Here is a 21,544-nt window from a genome sequence, read left to right as displayed (position 1 = left end):
GCGTTACGGGACAGACGATTATAGAGCGCACGCTTAATTACACCAATATTGATAAAATTATTCGAAAAACAATCGGCAGCCGACGGTTGATAAGAAACTCGTTCGGCGCGCGCACGTCAAGTCGCCGTGGCGCCGCCTGACCAGAGTCGCGTCGCGAGGTTCGGTCACTCGGCACCGTCTATCCGTCTCGCCCGGTCGTACGCACTCACGCTCACACCAGTCGCCGAGAATCGCACTACTGTACGCGCGCGCGCGCAGACGTAATCGCTCCACACTCGCTCGCTACACGCACGCCGACGGAGAGCCGAAAATATTAATAACTCGACGGCACTACCGACCGCCGCCGATCAGACCGTGGCACCGTGCTCAGTCGCTCCTCGCTCAGTTATACCGCCGCCGTCGTCCGCCGCATCCCGGAGGAGCGCGTGTCGACCGCACGCGGCAATTTCAAATGTTCCGTAATTTTTTCCAAGCTCTTCCCCGTCAAGTTTAACGCGACACCGCGTCCACGACGGTTATTTATAGTCCATATTTTTTGTATTTCGGATGCACTATTGATATTTTTATTGTTACTATTGTATCAAATTGTAATAATCAACTTTTTACCACCGAGACTAATTATACACGTAATATCGTCATTAATTTAATACTCCGAAAAGCATTTCGCCGATAATACATTATTGTATAACCAAATATTGTATAATTTGTCATACGTATACGCGATGAGTTTCCTAAAGTTTACATTCGCATTGGTTTCGGTCGTTTTGGCCACAGGCACGGTTCGAGCGTGGGGTAAGTCGTTACAATAATATTATTACAATTATTACTTAAATATCAGCTATCATTGATAATAAATAGTACTACTACTACTACTACTATATAGTAGTAATATTGTAGTAGTAATAGTAGTAGTAGTATTTGTATAACTTTATAATCAATGATGATAACGTCGTGCATCTCGTGCTTGGTCGGTGGCATGTCATCGTATTATTGCATAATAACAATATACTACGATATTATTATCGTTATTGACTTGTTGTAGTATCGCGTATACGTTGCACGGTGTAGTATCCTATATATATAACGATCATTAAATCATTAACAAGCATAACGATTACAATTAACATGTGCGTACTATATACATTCGTACTGTAGTCGTATAGCAGTGACGCACACGCATACACGACCGTCTAGGCCGTACGCGCGTGTGGATAATGTATGCGTAAATTATTTTTGCCTACAGAATTGTTTTTTTTCGCACGTGATCGGCCATAGACCGAACGCCGGTCGTCACGTACGCCACACTGCCGGCGCACATGACCTTTCCCTATTTCCCGACCGCGGCGGCTGCCGGATTCTTTTTCACTTCGCTTCTTCTTCTTCTTCGGTTACTTCTTCTGCTTCCTCCCTCCGCCCCGCGCGCGTACGCCCGTACCGTTCGCCGCCGAGTGGCGTACGTGACGAACTGCACGTACACCACACGGTTTTTCACTCACCCCGCACCCTCCACCCCCTACCAGACTGCTGCTCCCACCCTCTGGAACAATAAACGTCGCGTACGATCGCCGCCGTCGACCCCGCGCACTCTTCAGATTAGTATTTATCGACATGAATAATAATATATTATTGCGCAATAACTACCCGCTGATCGTGACGCATATTATTAATAAAAAAAAAAAAAAAATGTTTTGAAAATTTTACTCTGCATAATATATTTGTTATATATCGAGCTGAAAACATAACATCCGGATCATTAAGATATGTGGTTTTTTACAATATTATATTATTTAATAACGATAATCGATGATGGTAACCTATACTTGTATTATTATTATTGGTTTTTTTCCGTCGTCGCGTTGTTTTAATTTCACAGAGAATAACGGACGCGTTTGTTATGTTAAAAAACGAGTTAATTTGTTTATATTATGCCTGACATTATTTTTACATTTCGCAACAACGCACCAAAAGTTTTACGAATGACGTTTTACCCCTACTCCCGTTTTCAATCGGTTTCTGTCGAAACTCGTTTATTTATTTACCATATCGATTCCCTGCAGTAAATAATGTTTTAATATGCCGTTCGGTGGTAAGATTAGGTTGGACGATAACATCATATTCACGGCGCTTGTTTTCTGCTTGATTTTAGCGTTTGGCAATCGCGCTACTATAATAACCTAAGTTTAGCACTATACAGTATACTTATATTTCGGTGGCCGAAATATATGACGACTTTGTGTAAATCGTCAGTGACGTATTTTTTTTTATGTTAGGTGTCTTCGATAATTCGCAGTTATTTGTGGAAAATTTGTGGTTTTTTGCGTTCTGTCCAATATACTCGTTTTTGAGGTATTCGTTGGATAAGTAGTTATAGGAGTATAATAAGACTGTTATAGAAAAGTGTTTGTATAGCAAAGACAGTATTGTCCATCTGACAAAAATAAAGTGTTAGTATATTAGGTAGCTTATACCCTTCAGCCAAATGTCATAAAATTAATTAAAATAATCGTTTGTGGACTTGTGGTTGATAAATATTACGATTTTCCAATTGCAATACAACTACTAAAAAAAAAAACGAAAGCTTAATGTTAGCTTAATGATTGATATAAGATATATTTCTTGTTTTATACTTATTGGTATTTTTTTAAATTGTTCGTTGATGTATAATAAATAAGTACTATTACTACTATTAATAGTTATTGCATTATTAATTAAATGCTTAATTACTAGGATATTTTGAAGGTCGTTATGTAGAACAAATTTGTTGAATCAAATCTATAGGTATTATATTTTATTAATACTAGCATACTAATACAAAAACTAGTTGCTGTCAAAAAAAAAAAAATATAAGAAAACAAGTCTGTGTATGACTTAACAATTTAATATTTTTTCTTTTCAAGTTATTTTATTATAATTATAAATAATAATAAATTAATGTATTAATTATCATTTATTTAATTTATATTATATAATATAATGTTATAAAATACTAACTACAAAAGTCTAAAGTATATGCGTTTAGTCATATGTTTATAAATTTATAATATTATTTACCATATTTGCTCACATTGTTAGTATCAGTTTTAAAGTGTTTTAACAAAAGCGTAAATTACGTAGTACGTCTACTTTCTATATATTGTCATTTGTCAACACGTGAAACCTATTTAAGTTATTACAGTAACTGTCTAAAGCTAAATCGTTAGTTTAAATATCATTATGTAAATACGTTGTAAAGCAATAAACAGTTCGATTAAATTTTAATTTTTCTTACTGCTGACAAATTAATTTATATTATTGTTGTAATGTTGTTACTTCACTATAATGAAAATAAAATTTCCCATAATTCACAAGTATTTCCGCACATATTTTGTATTCATAAAATATTTCAATATTCATCTTATTAAAAATCGAGTCAAAAATCTTGTAATTAGTTTTGAATACGCTTTTATCAAACTTTAATTATTATATTTTACGAATTTTTGAAATATCATATGTAAAACAAACGTTATATCAACAATCTAGAAATATTTTGTATCACATTGAATATACATGGCCGGCATTTGAGCCGTTTGACTTTTTTCTAGTCCAGCTTTGAGCTGATGTAAAAATTAATCGCGTAAATTCGGATCTCGAGTACCTACGCTATTCTTTTTGCTACACAAAGTTAAAACACTGAATATTATGTACATGATGTATTATGTAATATTTATTCCGTGGACATATTTTATATAACGGTGGCGCAGACATTGGTTGATCGTTCATTAATCATCGTAACTGGTGCTATATTACTATGTTATCGTGAAATAGTGTCGGTCTCTGATAGTCTGATTTCATCTGCTATTACTTAAACATAATTTACGAATATGGTTCCACATAATTTCTATTATTCTAGAAAGCTAGAATTACACGTATTACATTAACGTGCGGAATGTAGTGCCTTGTGCGCAAGAGCCCAGTATTCCTAGCGTAATTTACGTGGTTGAGTAGAAATTCAGGATTATCAAAATATTTTTTTTTTTGAAACTTTAGAATCAACTATTCACGAATTACATTTTGATATTGTTGTAATTGGTTTTTGGCATACTAGTTATTACTTAGAACTAGTTGATTACTTTTGAACGAGGGGATGTTCCTCATTTAATTTGTCGTGTAACTGGAGTGATCTTAATTCAAACAACAATTTATTTGTAATGTAAAACTAGTTAAAAATATCTTTTTGTCTAATTGAATTATTATTCTATGAATACTAAAGGTGTTTTCAGTATTAATAAAACTGTGTTATAAAAAACCATTTGTTTTTTATTTAATGGTGACCTACTTTGGGCAGGTCAAAATAAAATATTTTTAATTATCCTTTAATGGCTTTTATATATTGTGTATTAATATAGATAATATATTAAATTCTTGTATCTTGATATAGAACAGTTATGATTAGATATACTATTTGCCAAGGTAATAAAATATTGCATAATGTACCTAGTGTAGCAATTAATCCAATATCTACATAGTTCATGAAATTTCGAAAAAATCATAGACAGGTACCAGAAAATAAAATTATTCAGTTACTAGTAAAAAGATCAATGAACTTTTAAATGCCATCATTGTATAATTTATTTATAGAAATTTGAAATGTAAATTTAATTGTTGTTTAATATTATAGTAAGTAATTAAAAGCATTTTGTTTTAATGATAACAGATTACCTACATATATAATACATTGTTCATAGAAAAATTATTATTATACCCTTATATTTTTAATATTTTCACTTTTTTTTAAGTCTACTGATACAATTAAATACAAATAATCATTGATAATAAATTTATGTTTTTTAATAACTAAAGAAATAATAATATTAAATGAATAACTTATCTTGTCCGCGGAGGTGGTAATGAATTACCTATTTAGTATATTTTACTATAATTTGTTAAACTGAACGCTCGCTTATCATAATATATACCTACTCACTAGAAAATTGTAGTATAAACAAAACACTTTAAGACAAGTTAATAATAATATAATATATATTATTATAATTCATTATCATATCTAACAGTTTTTTTTTTAATTGTTACAATAAACAATTGAGTGTATAATAAATTATTCTAACCTCTTGTGATATTACAAGTAACTGCCGTGATTTAAGAAACGTGTAATTAATAATAGGATATTTATAGGAATTCCTCGGGAAATCGAAAAAGGATTGACATTTATTCAATTCAAAACCAATAGACAAATGGTTACTTGAAAACAAACTGTCTTATTTATTCAGTTTCTAATGAAGTACAGGATTGAGATTTAACAAGCTTAATAATATGCCACTAATAAGTAATGGATACTTATTTCAATCAAGGCCACCAATGTTATTTGTTCATTTTTTTTTAATAATTAAATAATATTTTGAAAATGTTAAGTTAAGCTGTTAATTATTTAAATTTAATCCGTATCATTTATTTGCAGTATAAAATGATTTTATTTTTAACTAACTACGAAATATTTTTAATAGACACGGTTACATAAATAGTTTGAACGTTAGGATTCTAATTGGTGGTTTAATTAGCTTTAATTTACTATATTTTAACAAGCATTTAATTTTGTCCATTGTAAGATCTTAAAAATATTGTAGAAAGTATATTATTATTTTTTATAGTTATAGATTAGGTTACGTTAAATAATATTTAAAAAAATAAAAATTATTCCATTACGCTGAAACAACGTACAATATCCATGTATTTCCTTATATTATTATTTATTACAAATCGTTCGAATGTTATTATATAGATTATATAATAGTTTGATTTTTCCAATTCATATTTTTAGTATTTTTACGGTCTTCTTATGTGCTTATTTAGTAAAACTTGATAAATACCAAACTATCATATTATAAAGCAATTCGCCATGAATATTAATACCGGTTTTGTACACATTATGCGTATCAAAATATTTTTCAATCAATAATTAAATTTCAAGGTACCTAAATTATATGGGTTTTCGTATATTTATCATTATTCAAACTGTTGATTATTTTAGTTTCAGTAGTATTAGTATTATATTTAAGGAAATACGAGTAATTCATAGAATTTTGAAGTACTTTACAGTTAGGTACCCAGTATTGGCAATTGGCATTGGCAGTCAGGTATTGAACTAGAACAATGTAAAAGTATTGAACGGATATAATAATAATCTAAATATTATATTATAAATAATGATTCAATTCAAAATTTGCATAATATTAAATTAATCAGTTAGTGTTTTATGCAATGGCAATCATTATACTTAATAATTGGTTTTTTATACTTATTTATATCCCAGACATTTTTACTAAGTACCGTATTATCTATTTAAATTCTTTGAAATAATGTTAATTGTAAAGAAAACCGTAAATGAGGTTTATGTTAATACTTGGCAAAAAATTAAAATATTGACATTTTTATGGACATATTTTATTTTAACTGAGTTGTTAATCGTTACCGAGATAATTGTTATTTAATCCAAAGGAGGGGGAGGGGGTCATCCATTTGCAAACTACTATACAAGACGTTTAACGTTGCAATGTTTCTTGTGTCTACGTGTCGTTGCTATCTAATTTAATTTCGTATTGCTGGATTGCATATGATATTTTAGTCACAGAGATAATTAAAAATACTTTAAATTTATAGATTGTATAATTTTTTTAATAGGGAGATATAATTATCCTTACACACATACTGAGTCTGACACCCAGGCAAGTTGTACAGATATATTATTTCTTCATATTGTAAACGGTCTAATTTTTTCCATTTAATACTAAATAGGAATAATTTTGAAACTTTTGTTGTTGATATATAGCTAGTACATATTTTTATTGATACATTATGATTTAATAAAAAAACAATTCATAAATGCATTAATGAATATTATTACTATAATAATACAGCACGTATCTATCAATCTATTGTAATGTGTGTAATATTAATAGTAGATTATGAACTTTAGGTTACGTAGTACAACAGTTTTTAAATATTTGAATAATCACAATTTAAATCAAATATATTATACACAATACACGATGTTGTATAAACAGAATTGATTAATTAAATTTATGAATGTAATATATTTAATCAATTTCATTTATAATGTTTTCGAAGTAGTTAACAAGCGTTAAACATTTTTAATATCTTATAAAATAAATATTTATAATCAATGGTAATAGGTACATATACATGTACATTATATAAGAGAAAATATAGTATTCTTTTAAATTTCTTAATTTTTGAATTATCTGTATAGGCTATACAGTATGGCCTTTTTTAATAATCAGTTAAACAAATATTATAACAATAAATAATAATCAATAGCTTCTTTATTATTATTATTGTTATTATTATTAAAATAGTAATTGAGATTTATATTAACATTGGTAAATTAGGTTATTAGAGTGACGTGTGCATGTTTACTTCATAGTGTTTTTTTTTGTATTGTTTTTTATTACTGTTTGCATAATGACATGATTATACGGTGTACTGTGTTGAGAATATACTTTATTTTCAGATCTGAACATCGTTAGATTTGTTGGTTAATGATAATTGTATTGCTTTTATTTTGTTATCGATACCTTAGTACCATAATATAATATAATTTGTCACTATGACACGTGATTGTCGTGATTGAATATTCAGGTGTTAATCGAAGAGCTTAGCTCTAGCTACACTATTTAGAGTATTCGGTATTGACGTTAAAAATAGATAATGGTTGGCTACTGTAGTGTACTGCCTTGTATTTACTGTCGCTTGATAGGTGGGATTGTTTTGAGCTGTACATTTTTGGCTGACACAGGTATAACACATTCATAGTCTAAAAAAAATTATGTAAATTTGAATTCAGAAGACCTAATGAAAATTAAATAACCATTTTTCAAATATTAAATAGTTCATCATTTTATATGATTAAGTGTTATAAAATATTCAAATGTTTTTCATTATGATTTTTGGGATTCGATAACTATAATACATAATTTGACTACTAATAGTCATAAACTCATAAGTCATATATCACGAGAAGGTCAAATACCTAAAAATAAATAAAAATAGTATTTAAAAACTTTTATTTTATATTAATATTGCGTAAAATAATATGTATATTAATAATAGTATGATGGTCTTAATTATTATATTAATAATGTTAACAAATATAAAATGATATAATTTAACTGTCGAATTGAATCAAATGATGGTTGATATAGACTTTCCACGTATCTAACTTTTAAATATTTCAATTAATTTTGTTTTGACGTTATTTTTTATGGCGCTTAAATAAATACAATCAATCCGATATTCTTAATTATATAGCTAGGTGATCGCCAATTATAAAATTAGACGTTATTAATTTAGATGATAATATATGTTAATATACCTACTTTATATTATTATTAATAATAAGACACTTTACATTTTATATAATAATAATAAAAAAAATATATTAAATAATAAATAATATAATATGTACAAGTACAACATATTTTTTCTAAATATATTTAAGTTGATTTCTATATTTGTGTTTATATGTAACGTCCAATTAAAATATGATTATATTAAATATGAATTATTCGATTTGTATTAATATAATACAATTCTTTAATTTTTTTATAGAACTATAAACAAACTTTAGAAATTTTATGACAACACTCGGTTGTCTATCATAATTAATTCTATTTAGTAATATATGTAAATATAAATAACTAAAATGTTATCTTTGTAGGCGTTTAGTAAGTGTTTACCTACTGAATTAATAATTGATATATATTTTGTCATAGATATATTAACAATATTATCTCTGCAGTAAGCTTTTTTTTTATCGCAAGGGTTTTTCTTCTAATCTGGAATTTATTCGTTCTTATTGTTTCGAAAATAATTGTTTACTCGAGCAATGCATTTATTTAACTTTTTTTCTATAGGAAATAAGTAGGTATATCATAAATGTTGACATTGATAGAAGATAGGTATAAATAAATTTTATTGATCAAATAACAATTATTTATAATATCAAATTGATTTGAATTCTTTATGCACATTAATATGATGAAATTATTTATTGTGTCAGTTACTTAATACGTTAAAAGTACCGAACGTCGAAATGCAATTTATCGTCTTACATTTTCGTTGAGTTACCTTATCGTAATTTTTAATACGTATCTATATTATAGTATTTTTATTGGAGGGGAATGTGAACTTTTAGTTTTTATTCTGTACTACTTTACTCTATACTATTACTATTGAATATTCAACTACAATATAATTCTGTTATTATTTTATAAATAAAAGCGTATGTAAAGTAGCAAGTGTAACCTTCCACTGTTCCTGCAATATACAGTAGTTAGATATTTACCTTTTTATTATAATTTATTTCAATTACATACGTATATCAGTTTGTTGCAAATTATAATGCAATTATAAAAACAAAGTTATACGAGTTAAATAAAACTTAGATACTGGTAAGTGGTAATGTGTAGGACTCGTACACATCAATTTTAATATGGAAATCAGTATATTTGCTTCGTATAAAATCATATAATAATGAATGGTATCCACGTGTGTATACAATTATTAAACAATTATAAAATACTTTAAAAGTAATTTTGTTTATTAACCAAAAATTGGTGATAAATACACATTAAACTTTATAATCGGAAATTGTTCATTTTTCATACTCGCCCATGTTATGAAAATTCTATTGACAATTTATATAATAATTAATAATTAAAAAAAACGATGATACATTGATATATTGAGATAGCAATCTTCATTCACACCATAATAAACTACTCAGAGATTGTATTAATATTTTTTAAATTTCAAATAACATTTTAAATAACTGTTAACACGTGTTATATTTATAAGTCGTATAAACTTTTATTTAATATGATGTACAATATTAAGTATGACAATATTCAAGTTATAACCATATTATAATAAATCGATTTCAGTCAATTACGTTTAAAACTTTTTTTTGTGCTATACAATTTGTCTTTTCGTTTATTGTTTTCACATCGAATGTTTAGACTGTTATTTGAGTAATAGAGGAAATCAATGGACAAGTTCAAGGTGAAATATCTGCAGGTATTCAAATAAATTGATATATATGATGGGAAATGATATTATCTTCAATTCGCAACAATTGAAAATAGTAATTTCTGGTACTTTCAGTTCACATTCCAGGAAATAAGCTTTAAGACTAATGATATGGATAGTCTGCCCTTGGGTCAATTGTATCTCCTCCACATCTGATTATAGATATATAGATGATGTATAAAATATAATTAATTCCCGAACCAAACAGTTTAAAAACCGGAGTTGTATCTTCGAACTTGTCATTTTAATTATTGTATATCGGTTTTTTTTCACCTTGTTTCATGTAGATAACCTTGTAATTAAAATTGAGGTCAATGTTGACATAGAATCTGTATGAAAAATGTAGATACATTATCTACCTAAATGGCTAAATATATGTTTCTTATCTTCGCAAGCACAAAAGGGATGATATAACTGATATAAGAGTTTGTTTCTTTTAAAACAGGTATAAATAAGTATCTATTTACACATTAGATATGACATCGATAAATGTATGCAGATAATTAGGTTCTAATTCATTGACTAATTGAATAACTACCTTATATAAACTATTATTCAAAGTAAAATTTGAATAAAAATTAGTTCAAACTCGTATAAAATTACATTGCATTTCTATAATCCTTGAAGATATAATTTTTAGCTAATTTAAATTCAAAAAGGTTTTTATTTAAAATTAAGCGGAAGTCGAACGTATTTGTTTCTTTTAATTATTTCATTACGTGATACATCGTTCAGTTTATGACGTTGTTGTTCAACGTTAATATGTATACGTTATATACTATTAATATGTGTTCTATAATTATTTATATTAATTTTTATATTTGACCATATTTAATTAAGTAATGCAAAATAAGAATAGAATCTACTAAAGATTCAACTAAAGATGTGCGTGTATTATACTTTATCGGAGGAAAAAAAAAGTAAAACATAATTATGTAATCGTAAAAGAAGAATATATTTTTCTTTCTATAGTGAAAGCTATATGGAATGAAGCTATAGCGTGTATCTTAATATACCGGAATTTATTACATATATACATACTCACGTGTTTTATATAGATTTTACTCTTATAATTTATACTGCGTAGTATGATTATAGTAAATCAAAAATATTTACTTAATTCTTATAATATGAAATCTTAATTAAATAATATTGTTTTAAGTGTATTGTTATTTTAGTTGTGTAATTATTTTTGTGTATTGGTTTATAGATTTAAGCGTGGTAACTCCAGCTCAGATTCAGTTCCTTACAAAAAATGTCGTGGAGAATACAGCGGCCGATAAGTTGAAAAACATGGGTGCCATTGCGTATGATCCTATTAAAAAAGACGTATACGTCAGTGACGCCAATCAAAAAGTCGGAAGTATATTCCGGTTAAAGACTACCGGTGATACAGCGTACACCACCATCGAACCTATCGTAGCCAGTAAGTATATTTTGGACTTCGTCTGTCGCAGCTACCAAAATGTTTACTTTCGCCAAGTAATGCATTAATGTTCTGATTTTTTTTTTCAAAGAACAAAATGTTACCGTACTTGGTATGGTGTTCGACGAGCGTACGTCCACGTTGTACTGGACTACCGGCAACGGACTGACCATCAACTACGTTCACGTACCAGAAAATTCGACCAAGGTTCCGCTCATAGGACACGTCCTGTTCAGGTTCAAGGATGCAATACCCCAGGGAATAGCGATCGACACGTGTCGAGGGTGAGTTGATTTTTATCGGTTGCTTCAGAGTTATAATAATATACAAATTGGTATATTTGATTGATTTTAGTCTGTTTTGGAAATACATGTAATAGCACCAAGTGTGTCAAAACATTTTAAATCTTAAAATAAATAAATAAATAAAAAAAAGAGTGTTTTGTAAACATAATATAAATATATTATATTTATACATATGATTTAGATTAATTTAACTATCGTTTAAGAAAAGTTACTACGGTTTCATATAAGAAATTAATTCTACACTAAAGCGTTTTTATATCGAAGGTTATTTTTTGTTGTCAATATAAATTATCCAAAAATGAAAATGTCATTATAATATTATATATTCATTTTTATTCTAATTTAATATACATTTATTGTGTAAATGATTCCCTACAGTTTTTAGTACCTTTGTTTTTTATAGCCTAATTTATATTGTACAATGTAGGTACCATAAATATTATTATTTTCTTCTTACACTGATGACATTTTATTAATTTGAACTAAATAATTATCAACTTTGATTTAAAACATGAATATTGAATAGTATAGCTTTAACTGAATTACTGAAATATAATTTAAATGAATGGTATATAATTTAATAATAAGAGATTGAATGAAAATACAGATAGGTCACTATAATGTTAATGAGCAGTATTGATCACATTACTTTGATAACCTTCACGCTAGCCAGTGACGACGTATTATTACTTTAGCGAGCGGATTATACATAAATATATTATGGACTTTATAAGATTACAAATATACGATACTGAAATGTTCAATATTTTTAATTTTATTGAAGTGTTCTATTTTGTTTTTAAGGAAGTAACTTATTGTTTTACAAAGTTAAATCATTTTAGTATATATAAAAAAAAACCTACGATGATTTAAGTGAATTTTTGATCTCGAATCTCGATTATTTATTAATATATTTTTGACGCAATAGTCCAAATTTCATAAAATATTTTAAATGATTGATATTTGTGATAAATTACATCAAATAGATGTAGCATTCATCTGATATATTGATAATATGTATTCAAATTACTTAAAAACTTCTTAAAGTCAATATATTCAATAGAATAAAATATGAACTATCCTTATGTTTTTAGCACAAACGTTCTTCTTCTTTTAAATTAATGAAACTACCTTAAAGTTTTTTGACAATCAATAATTAACATAATTTTAAATAAAAACAATATAGTTATATAGTAAATTATGTATGTTTGGACATATACCAGATTGTTGAATTTGACCCTACGTCACTGCGGCATACGTTATCTGAACTTGTTAACAGATTAATGCTCATTTTTATTGACACGAATCGCATAATCAGCGTTTTACTTAGCAAATGACTTATATACGATAATGATTCGCGGTTTATCTCATTAGCAACCAAATTAAGAAGCTAAACTCGAATCCACACTCTTTGGCGGTGCAAGTTTAGTCTGCTCGAATAATCATCACCCCCTCCACAAAAAGTGAAATCTCACAAGACCGTTTTAAAAATATTATAATAAGCAATACTTATGCGTTTTCGTGTTTCAGGTATTTGTACTGGACAAACTGTAACCATTTAAACGCGACCATCGAACGGTCGCGCCTGAACGGTTCTGATCGTCAAATCATAGTGCACGAAAACCTATTCCAGCCGTTGGGCATCGCCGTAGACGTAGAACGCAACTTGATCTACTGGAGCGACGAACACGAGGGTCTATACTACAGCATCGAGAGCAGCAACCCGGATGGCGGTTCCAGGAGGACGCTCATCCACGGTACGCACCACCAGCCGTTCTCCATTGCGGTAGACGACCAGGACATCTACTGGAGCGATTGGATCAACAACGCCGTGTGGACAATGCCCAAGGACTCGTTCCAGGGCGGCGTGCAACCGTCGTTGGTCGCCAAATACGAGATGATCAGCACGCCCATGGGATTGATAACGCCCACCGGCAACACTACCATGATCAACAGCACGTATTGCGCGATGCACAGGTCAAAAGTACGTTTCACACCAATTTTCTATCCATTCTCGCCCTCAGTTTTCCCACTCGCTAGTCGAACTCGTTCCCTCAGCAGAAATGTGCCCTTTGATGATGTCTTCAAACAGACTATGTGTAAAATAAATTGATAATAAACGATCACCAAAACTTTGTAAGGTGAAAATAAACTGAGAGATATATTCTGAAAGATGAGATTAGATTGTTCAATACTTTAGATCAATCGGCCATGATAAGTATTAGTTTGGTGACATTAGTGAGTGAGTAGGTAGTACTAGGTATAATAACTTATATAACTTATAATATATGCACGATCGCGTATAATTTAATATATATACAAAGTGACCTTTCTGTACGCGTTTGAATGTATATATTCCCAATTGAACATTAATGTTTTATATAGGTATAGGTAATATATGCAATTATTATCGTTAGTTGTCAAATATTATTTATCTTTTTAAATGTATTTAGTTCGACATGTTTTCTTTACCTATAATATTTATAGTTTATATCTTTTAATAATTAGAGTTGAAAACAGTGAAACAAATTATTTTAATGTATAGGTACTTCTTTTTCAGTCTTCTGGACTTTGGTCGTTTACAACTGTGAATACGGTATATCAATTTTCCGGGAATTTTATTTTTTAACTCGGTATTTTTATGTTTATATAAGTTTTCAAGGTTTATTATCACAAACATGACACTTTAAAAAAATAATTAAAAATAGGTGCCTATATTTACTTTAATGACATTAAAGACTTTAAATATGTTTTGCAGTTATTTGTACACATTAAATATAACAGTTTTATAAAATTAGTAGGACCAAACTATGCATGGTCATTGAGACCAATTTCCATGTTTTTTTAGTGATGTTAAAATTGCCACCATTTTGAGTTTTGATAAACAATATGGACTATAACCGCACTATAAATGTAAATTAATTTTATAAACGTGTGCAATTAAATAAATTTGAATGTTTTAAGTATTTTAAATTTCATAAATTATTTTAATTTATATAATAAAAAGTACAGTTTTTATTATTGTTATTTTATAAATGTTCTGTTTCATAGCGTAGTTTGTCAAGCGAAATTATGTTCGTGGTTTTGTAGGTACCTACCGTTGACAGATTACATGTATTTATTTTAAAGTGTCTGTTTTGGATTACCTCATAATAGCATTTAATAAGACATTAAACGAATTGGTAATCGGGGCTCGCCAGTAGCGTATATATTTTGCGTGTAACCAGTTGTGTCGGCTCTATGTCACCGCGCAAAGACGCCAAGTGTACTATATTATTATACTTTTAAAAAGGACGCTGCACTAGCACGTGTTGTCTTTATCTTACACGCAGCTCGCAAGTAGCATGGACAATTTACGTATAGGATTCTTACTAAAGTTTATTTATAGTCAAATTATTGAGGAAATTTAAATATTACTGAATTTGTAGAAGATATAATATTATATAATAATTGAGCCCAAGCATAGAGTTTATTTCATGTTTTTTTTTTTTTAATGGCTCGCGAATAGTTCTATATTCAAATAATTTTTTTTTCAAATTTAAATTAGGTACTCGTTTAAAATAAAAATACATGAAAAAATATTCTACGCTCGGGTGGCTCAGTATTAATATTCTCATTTGCTAATGCACTCATTTAATATTGTGGATATGGCATTATTATTATACTGCGATAACAACACAATTCAATTGTACATTTCGCCAGCCCCCCAGTCACGCAATAATAATAATATTGTCTTTGGTTTGCGCAGGACATCGCGGTGACGACAACAGAACTGACACCGGAACTGATCCCGTACGAGGTGCTGAAGAACATTTGCAAGAACAAGGGCGTGTTGCACGCCAACGGGACGTGCACGTGCGCCCCGGGTTTCGAGGGCGAATACTGCCAGACGGGCGTGTGCGACGGTTACTGCGTGTACGGGACGTGCACGTTGTCGGACGCGGGACAGCCGACTTGCCAGTGCTCGGACACCAGCTACGGCGAACGGTGCGATAAGCAGCTGTGCGCGGGCAGGTGCCAGAACGGTGGCGATTGCACGATGGACGGAGCGGGCAATCCGCATTGCGAGTGTCCGGTCGGGTACGCGGGCGAAGCGTGCGAGTACAAAGCGTCCTGGCTGAACGAGGTGTGCACGGTGTACTGCCAGCACGTCATGTCCAAACAACAACAGTCGTCCGTCTGCAGGTGAGATAAATATTACAATTATATTATTATAGTAAATTGATACATTGACGATTGGACAAAAACTAGGCATTCGAACACTCTCGCGACCGCACCGCATGTTGACGGATTTGCGAAAAATTATTATTGGTATATGATGCGATGCTTAGGCGTGTATATTGTTTACATACATTTTTGTGCTTTTAACGCCAATCGGCGGTTGTTCATCATCGTGTTTCGGTCGGTTTTTGATTTTCGAGGAAAATTATAATCATATTTACATATCATTGACATGAGCAATGGTTTTACTGCGATTTTGAATAAAAGTCTAATTTCATGATTTTGATTTTAGTTTTAGGTTTTTTTCGATATTTTTTCAATGACAATTTATACTTTTAATCTCGTTAATTATGTAACACTACGACGAAGTAGTGTAAAAACTATTAATTCAGCATTTTCAGAAAATAATTCTGTTTCCGGTTATACGGGACTTAAAACAAAAGTTCTTCAAAATATATTTTTGGACTTAAGAATTGTGTATTACGCCTATTACCTCAAAGTACGAGGAGAAAAGTTTTTACAGTCTACAAACATTTTATCGAAATCACGATTATGGTTCACGTTAAAATATTTGATTAACACATGCACGATACATATATAGTATAGTTTGTAGTAGCTTTAAAAATATTACATGCAAAATCACTGTTAACGTGTATTTATTAATTTATTTCGCTCCACTTTGTCCGAAAACATAAACATACATACGCATTAATGTCTTTGTCGTATAATGTTTGCGAGTTAGATTCGTATATGAGGTCATCTATAGGGTGGTATATAGTGTCTAGCGGAACTGTTGATAACCATGGTTTACCTATGTTTAATAACTATTATACGAATTTACGATACACATATTATGCAGTATACATGTGTTTGTTATACACGACGAATCGACGTACAAGTGGCGCAGTAGTGATAATTCTGTATCGTTTCCATGCGAGATTTTGAAGAACATTAATTGATTATCAATGCAAAATATGCTGTATACGTATACCCGGAAAGTACATTAACTAAATATACTTATTCTGCTTTAGAACGCCACCTGAATTGACGTCGCCGAGGGGCCTCGATTCGTTATTTCAGTGCGTCTAGTACCGCATACATTATATATTATAATATTATAGAGTATAGTATATAGATTTATAACATGCTACACTTTCACGATATTGTTGTGACAGCGACCGCCTTGAAATCCGCAAAATCGTAGTTTCGTATAATAAGAAATATATACGATCGTCTATAGTATCCATTCACCTTTATTTATATATTAAATATATTATGATACATCCGTCATCTAAGTTTTTCAACGGTCTTGGCTATTCGTGAATTATTTGGTAACGGTTATACCGTTTTTATAAAACGATACATTAGCCTTAACTTAAGGCCCTTAAGATTAATAAGATATTAAACATCACGAGGAACACACTGAAAACGTATACATATATGTTTAATGTTATAATGCATTATACGATTAATATAAACATTTAGGAATCATATAATTTCTCTTATTCGTAAATACTAGAACTAGGTAATATGCGGAACATTATATATTCTATTGCGTTGCAGGGTTTTCCCATTCCCATACATTATTTCACATAGTTGTACCTGTGGTGTTTAAATTCCGAAGCAATAAACAAGGAATATAATGACTATATAATTACGCTAAATGTAATAATTATAATAACTAAATAAATGTATGTATATAATATGTATTAGTCACCTTACAAATGTATTTGTTCATGATTTAAATATATAATTGGTCTTGCAATACCTTCGCCACCGCGAGTATTTTTGTTACGGATCATTCGGAAATATTCAAACGATGTAGATATGCCTACTACCTTTACCTTCTATATTATAAATCCATTTGGTGTATGTTTTCAATTATTTTAAAAAACAACGCCAACACCGCTCTCACAAGTGAATGGAACTATACTGAATGTATCTCTAAGTATATATATATATAAGGCCAAGTACTGAAGTATATACACAGTGTAGTATGGTCGTTTGCCCCGGACCCTTGCACGTATCGTGTATATGTGATGTATGTTCAATGTACATTTGAATAACATATTAAACCAGTGGTTTAAACAGCACTTGCGCAATGTGTGTACATATTATGTATTATGTATTCTAAATTTGTAACCTGTTGAACCTATAATATTGTATGTGCGTTACGATTGCGCTGTTTTTCTTGACCCGACGATGCAATTTAGTCGATTTTTATATAATATTTAATTCCTCTGTAGACACATGCATTGAACTATTGAATACTATAATATAGTTTCAAACTTTATATAATTTATTTTAATGAACATTAAATCCTGTTTGTGTGTGTGTGTGTGTGTGTGTGTGTGTGTGCAGATAGCATCATCATAATTGATTCTGAATTCTTGCTTAAACGATTTTATAGTGATAATTGGTAATAATAAGCAGTCAAACATTTGTTAAACATTATGCACTATTGTACGATTGCACTACCTACTGTTAATGGCTTAGTATTTATGTATTTATTTATATCTGTTTTATTAAATTTATTTATTGTATTTAAACATTTCATATATTTATAGGGGGATATGCCAAAACCAGGATTTATCCGTGGCTTATTTTTGTGTGTAATACGAAATTCGTTAGGTGTAGTAGTGTATATAGGTATAGCGCGAAATTATTAGGCGCCTGTAACGACTATGTAATTTGCGACAGTATTTAATCTGATCACATCACACTATTTGATGTTTTATCGTTGGCAATAATTTATCAGTTATGGATTTGATTTAGACCGTCAGTTATACGATAATTTTTTTAACTATTATATAATATATGGTATTATATATTTAAGCATTTAAACAAGTCTACGTTAAAAAACATATGTATGATAATTTTTATTTAAATAAGAAAGACGAACTCTCCCCCACATACGTGTTTGTTTGCTATACTAACATACGTGTTGATAATACGAATTACAAAAAATAGGCCTTAGATATATTATAATAATATCGCTCCATACCCCATTAGGCGCATAACATATCCAACTTGTCAATATTAGACCGTAACGGGTTTTGTCATCCGATGATAATGATAACAATTTTTTTTTTCAGGTGCGAAGAATACAGACAGCAATTCGATTACTCGGAAATGGCTATGCTCAATCATTCGGACCTTTCACCGTGCAGACTCAGCAAGAGCATGGCGGCCGTAATCGCCATACTCACGGTGTTCGTCGTCTGCCTTTGCACCGTTACCATAGTGCTGGCCAGGAAAGTGCGGTTGCTGGGCCGCCGACCCAGGATCAAGAAGCGCATTGTTGTGAACAAAAGCATCACGCCGTTGACGTGCCGCCCTCCGCAACAGGAAAATCAACAGTGCGAGATAACTATCGAGAACTGTTGCAACATGAACATTTGCGAAACGGTAAGTTAATCGCGCAGTTGGTGTCATAAGACTTAAAAATGATTTGTTATAATTTATTATGGGTCCCCGATTTGTATGCAAATTCATATTACTCGTATACACTTAATTTACAATAACTGATTAAATATAAATGTCGAAGTTCTGTAATGTATAGATTCTGTGGTTGATTTTAGCTTTTTAACGGTTTTTTGTGAATTCAAGTAAAGATTAGTATAAGTTACACATTGTTAAGAAATTATATAAAATTTGAATATTTTATTAATATTAAATAAAATAATTTAATTTTTTTATTTTTTATTTTCATTAAAATGTTTTATTGTAACGACCAACGGGTTATAAAGCTATTTCGAGCATAAGATTATCTTGAACGACTGGCTGGATAAATTTATCGTTTATTAAATATTTTATATAATACTAAATTGAAATAGATGATTTAAAATAGCACCGTACAATTAATTTGTACATATTATTTAAATGCCATATAATTGTCCGAGTATTTTTATGGATAAAGTGCTTATACGCATATTCATTCATTGTTGGTGTATACTCTTTGCATATTTTTAATATTTCGTGTGCATATAATATATTTAACATGTTAAAAAATGGGCTTTACAGTTAGAATATATTGCTTATTGTTATTAATAATTAAAAATCATTATGCTAAAATTATATTTTTGTTTTTAGCCATGTTTCGAACCAGATTTTCGGTCGTCCAAGATGGGAGGTCTGTTGTCGTTGAGCAAGTCGAAAAAAGAAGACAAAGCGAACTTGTTGAGCAATACGGACATGTCGAGCGAAGACGAAAAACCGTTGTATTGATGTAATAGTCTGGTGTAAAACTGAAATGTAACTTATTCGTTTTTACCAATGTTTTTACTTAAGGGGCTGTATGGGTGTAACACGTTGTGCATTGTTGTTGTCGTTGTTGTTGTAGCTGGACGAATTTGTGATATTCTATATCGTTCCAAGCCATTCGGTTTCCAATTTTTTTACGATTTAAACTGCCGAAGAGAGTATCGATTAGAGCATTACTATTATTTATTTGTAGAAAAACACTTACACGAAAAGCTCGATTTATATATGCCTAATATGTTTTATTGAAACGTATCGTGTGTTTGCTAAAACTATGTACCTACCGCAAATACGGTTTATGTGGTTCCACACGTACGATATGTTTGACTCTGAATGCATGTGCCGCTTTTATTCTTTCCAATCGTGCAGCCCCCCCTCCCACAAATCCATATAATTCTATTGATATTATTATATTATTTTATTATTATTATTATTTTTTTTTTTTTTTAATGAGCTGTTTTTAATACAAGACTGGAAATTTGTATCTTAAGTATTTTTTTTTTCGTTTTATTGTTAAAACTAGTGAAATTAGTGTATTGTCGTTACAATAAGTATTTGTATTTACTATATTTTGTAAATTAAATATTTATCTTTAAAAATAAAATCATACATTTAAGATATGTATGCTATATAATATTGTTATGTATTATATTATACCTACATACTGATAAGTATTTGCGAATTTTTTTGTAAAACGTCGCATAGTAATATAATATACGTATTATTATTTAAATCTTAAAAAACTTTTTTTTTATATACGTTCGAATTATATTATAACCTACCTACCTCTATTTATTTTATTTTTAACAGCAAGCCATATTATGTTCAATTCTCGCTTTAGTAAAGACTTAAGTTTAATCCGCTGTGACAACCCCTAAATTTATACTAAAAAAAGTTACACCCAAGGTAAGTTTTTTTTTGGGGGTAAAGTCCTCCCACAACATTATATTTGTTCTTACATTATTGTAGAGTATTGATTTTTCAGAATTATATTAAATTGAATTTTTTTTTCAATTTATTATTATGATTTATGTCAGATACAGATTAATAGCTGTACAAGATTTATAATTGGCAATTTCCGGTCGATTATTTCATTGAAAATTACTTAGATTTATATGGGTATAATTAATAGTGATTAGGAGGAGGTCGGTTGGTCGTCGGCTTTTGTATAGTGAATTTAATACGTTCCTGAAGGGGTGAAGGGGTACCTAAGGAACGCCGAGGCAAAAAT

General features: G+C 29.9%; 1 protein-coding gene across 1 annotated transcript; it reads left to right on the top strand.

Annotated features, from left to right (window-relative positions):
* Positions 1-166: 166 nt before the first annotated feature.
* Positions 167-21,324, top strand: LOC132918834 (protein cueball). Its single transcript, XM_060980187.1, has 7 exons — positions 167-792; positions 11,312-11,527; positions 11,619-11,811; positions 13,363-13,816; positions 15,581-16,017; positions 19,149-19,461; positions 20,146-21,324. The coding sequence occupies exons 1-7, from the start codon at positions 723-725 to the stop codon at positions 20,278-20,280; spliced, it is 1,818 nt and encodes a 605-aa protein (XP_060836170.1). The 5' UTR covers positions 167-722; the 3' UTR covers positions 20,281-21,324.
* Positions 21,325-21,544: the final 220 nt, after the last annotated feature.

The sequence above is a fragment of the Rhopalosiphum padi genome, chromosome 1 (genome assembly GCF_020882245.1).
Source record: "Rhopalosiphum padi isolate XX-2018 chromosome 1, ASM2088224v1, whole genome shotgun sequence".
Taxonomy (NCBI): Eukaryota; Metazoa; Arthropoda; class Insecta; order Hemiptera; family Aphididae; genus Rhopalosiphum; species Rhopalosiphum padi.
This window is presented reverse-complemented; position numbering and strand designations above follow the sequence as displayed.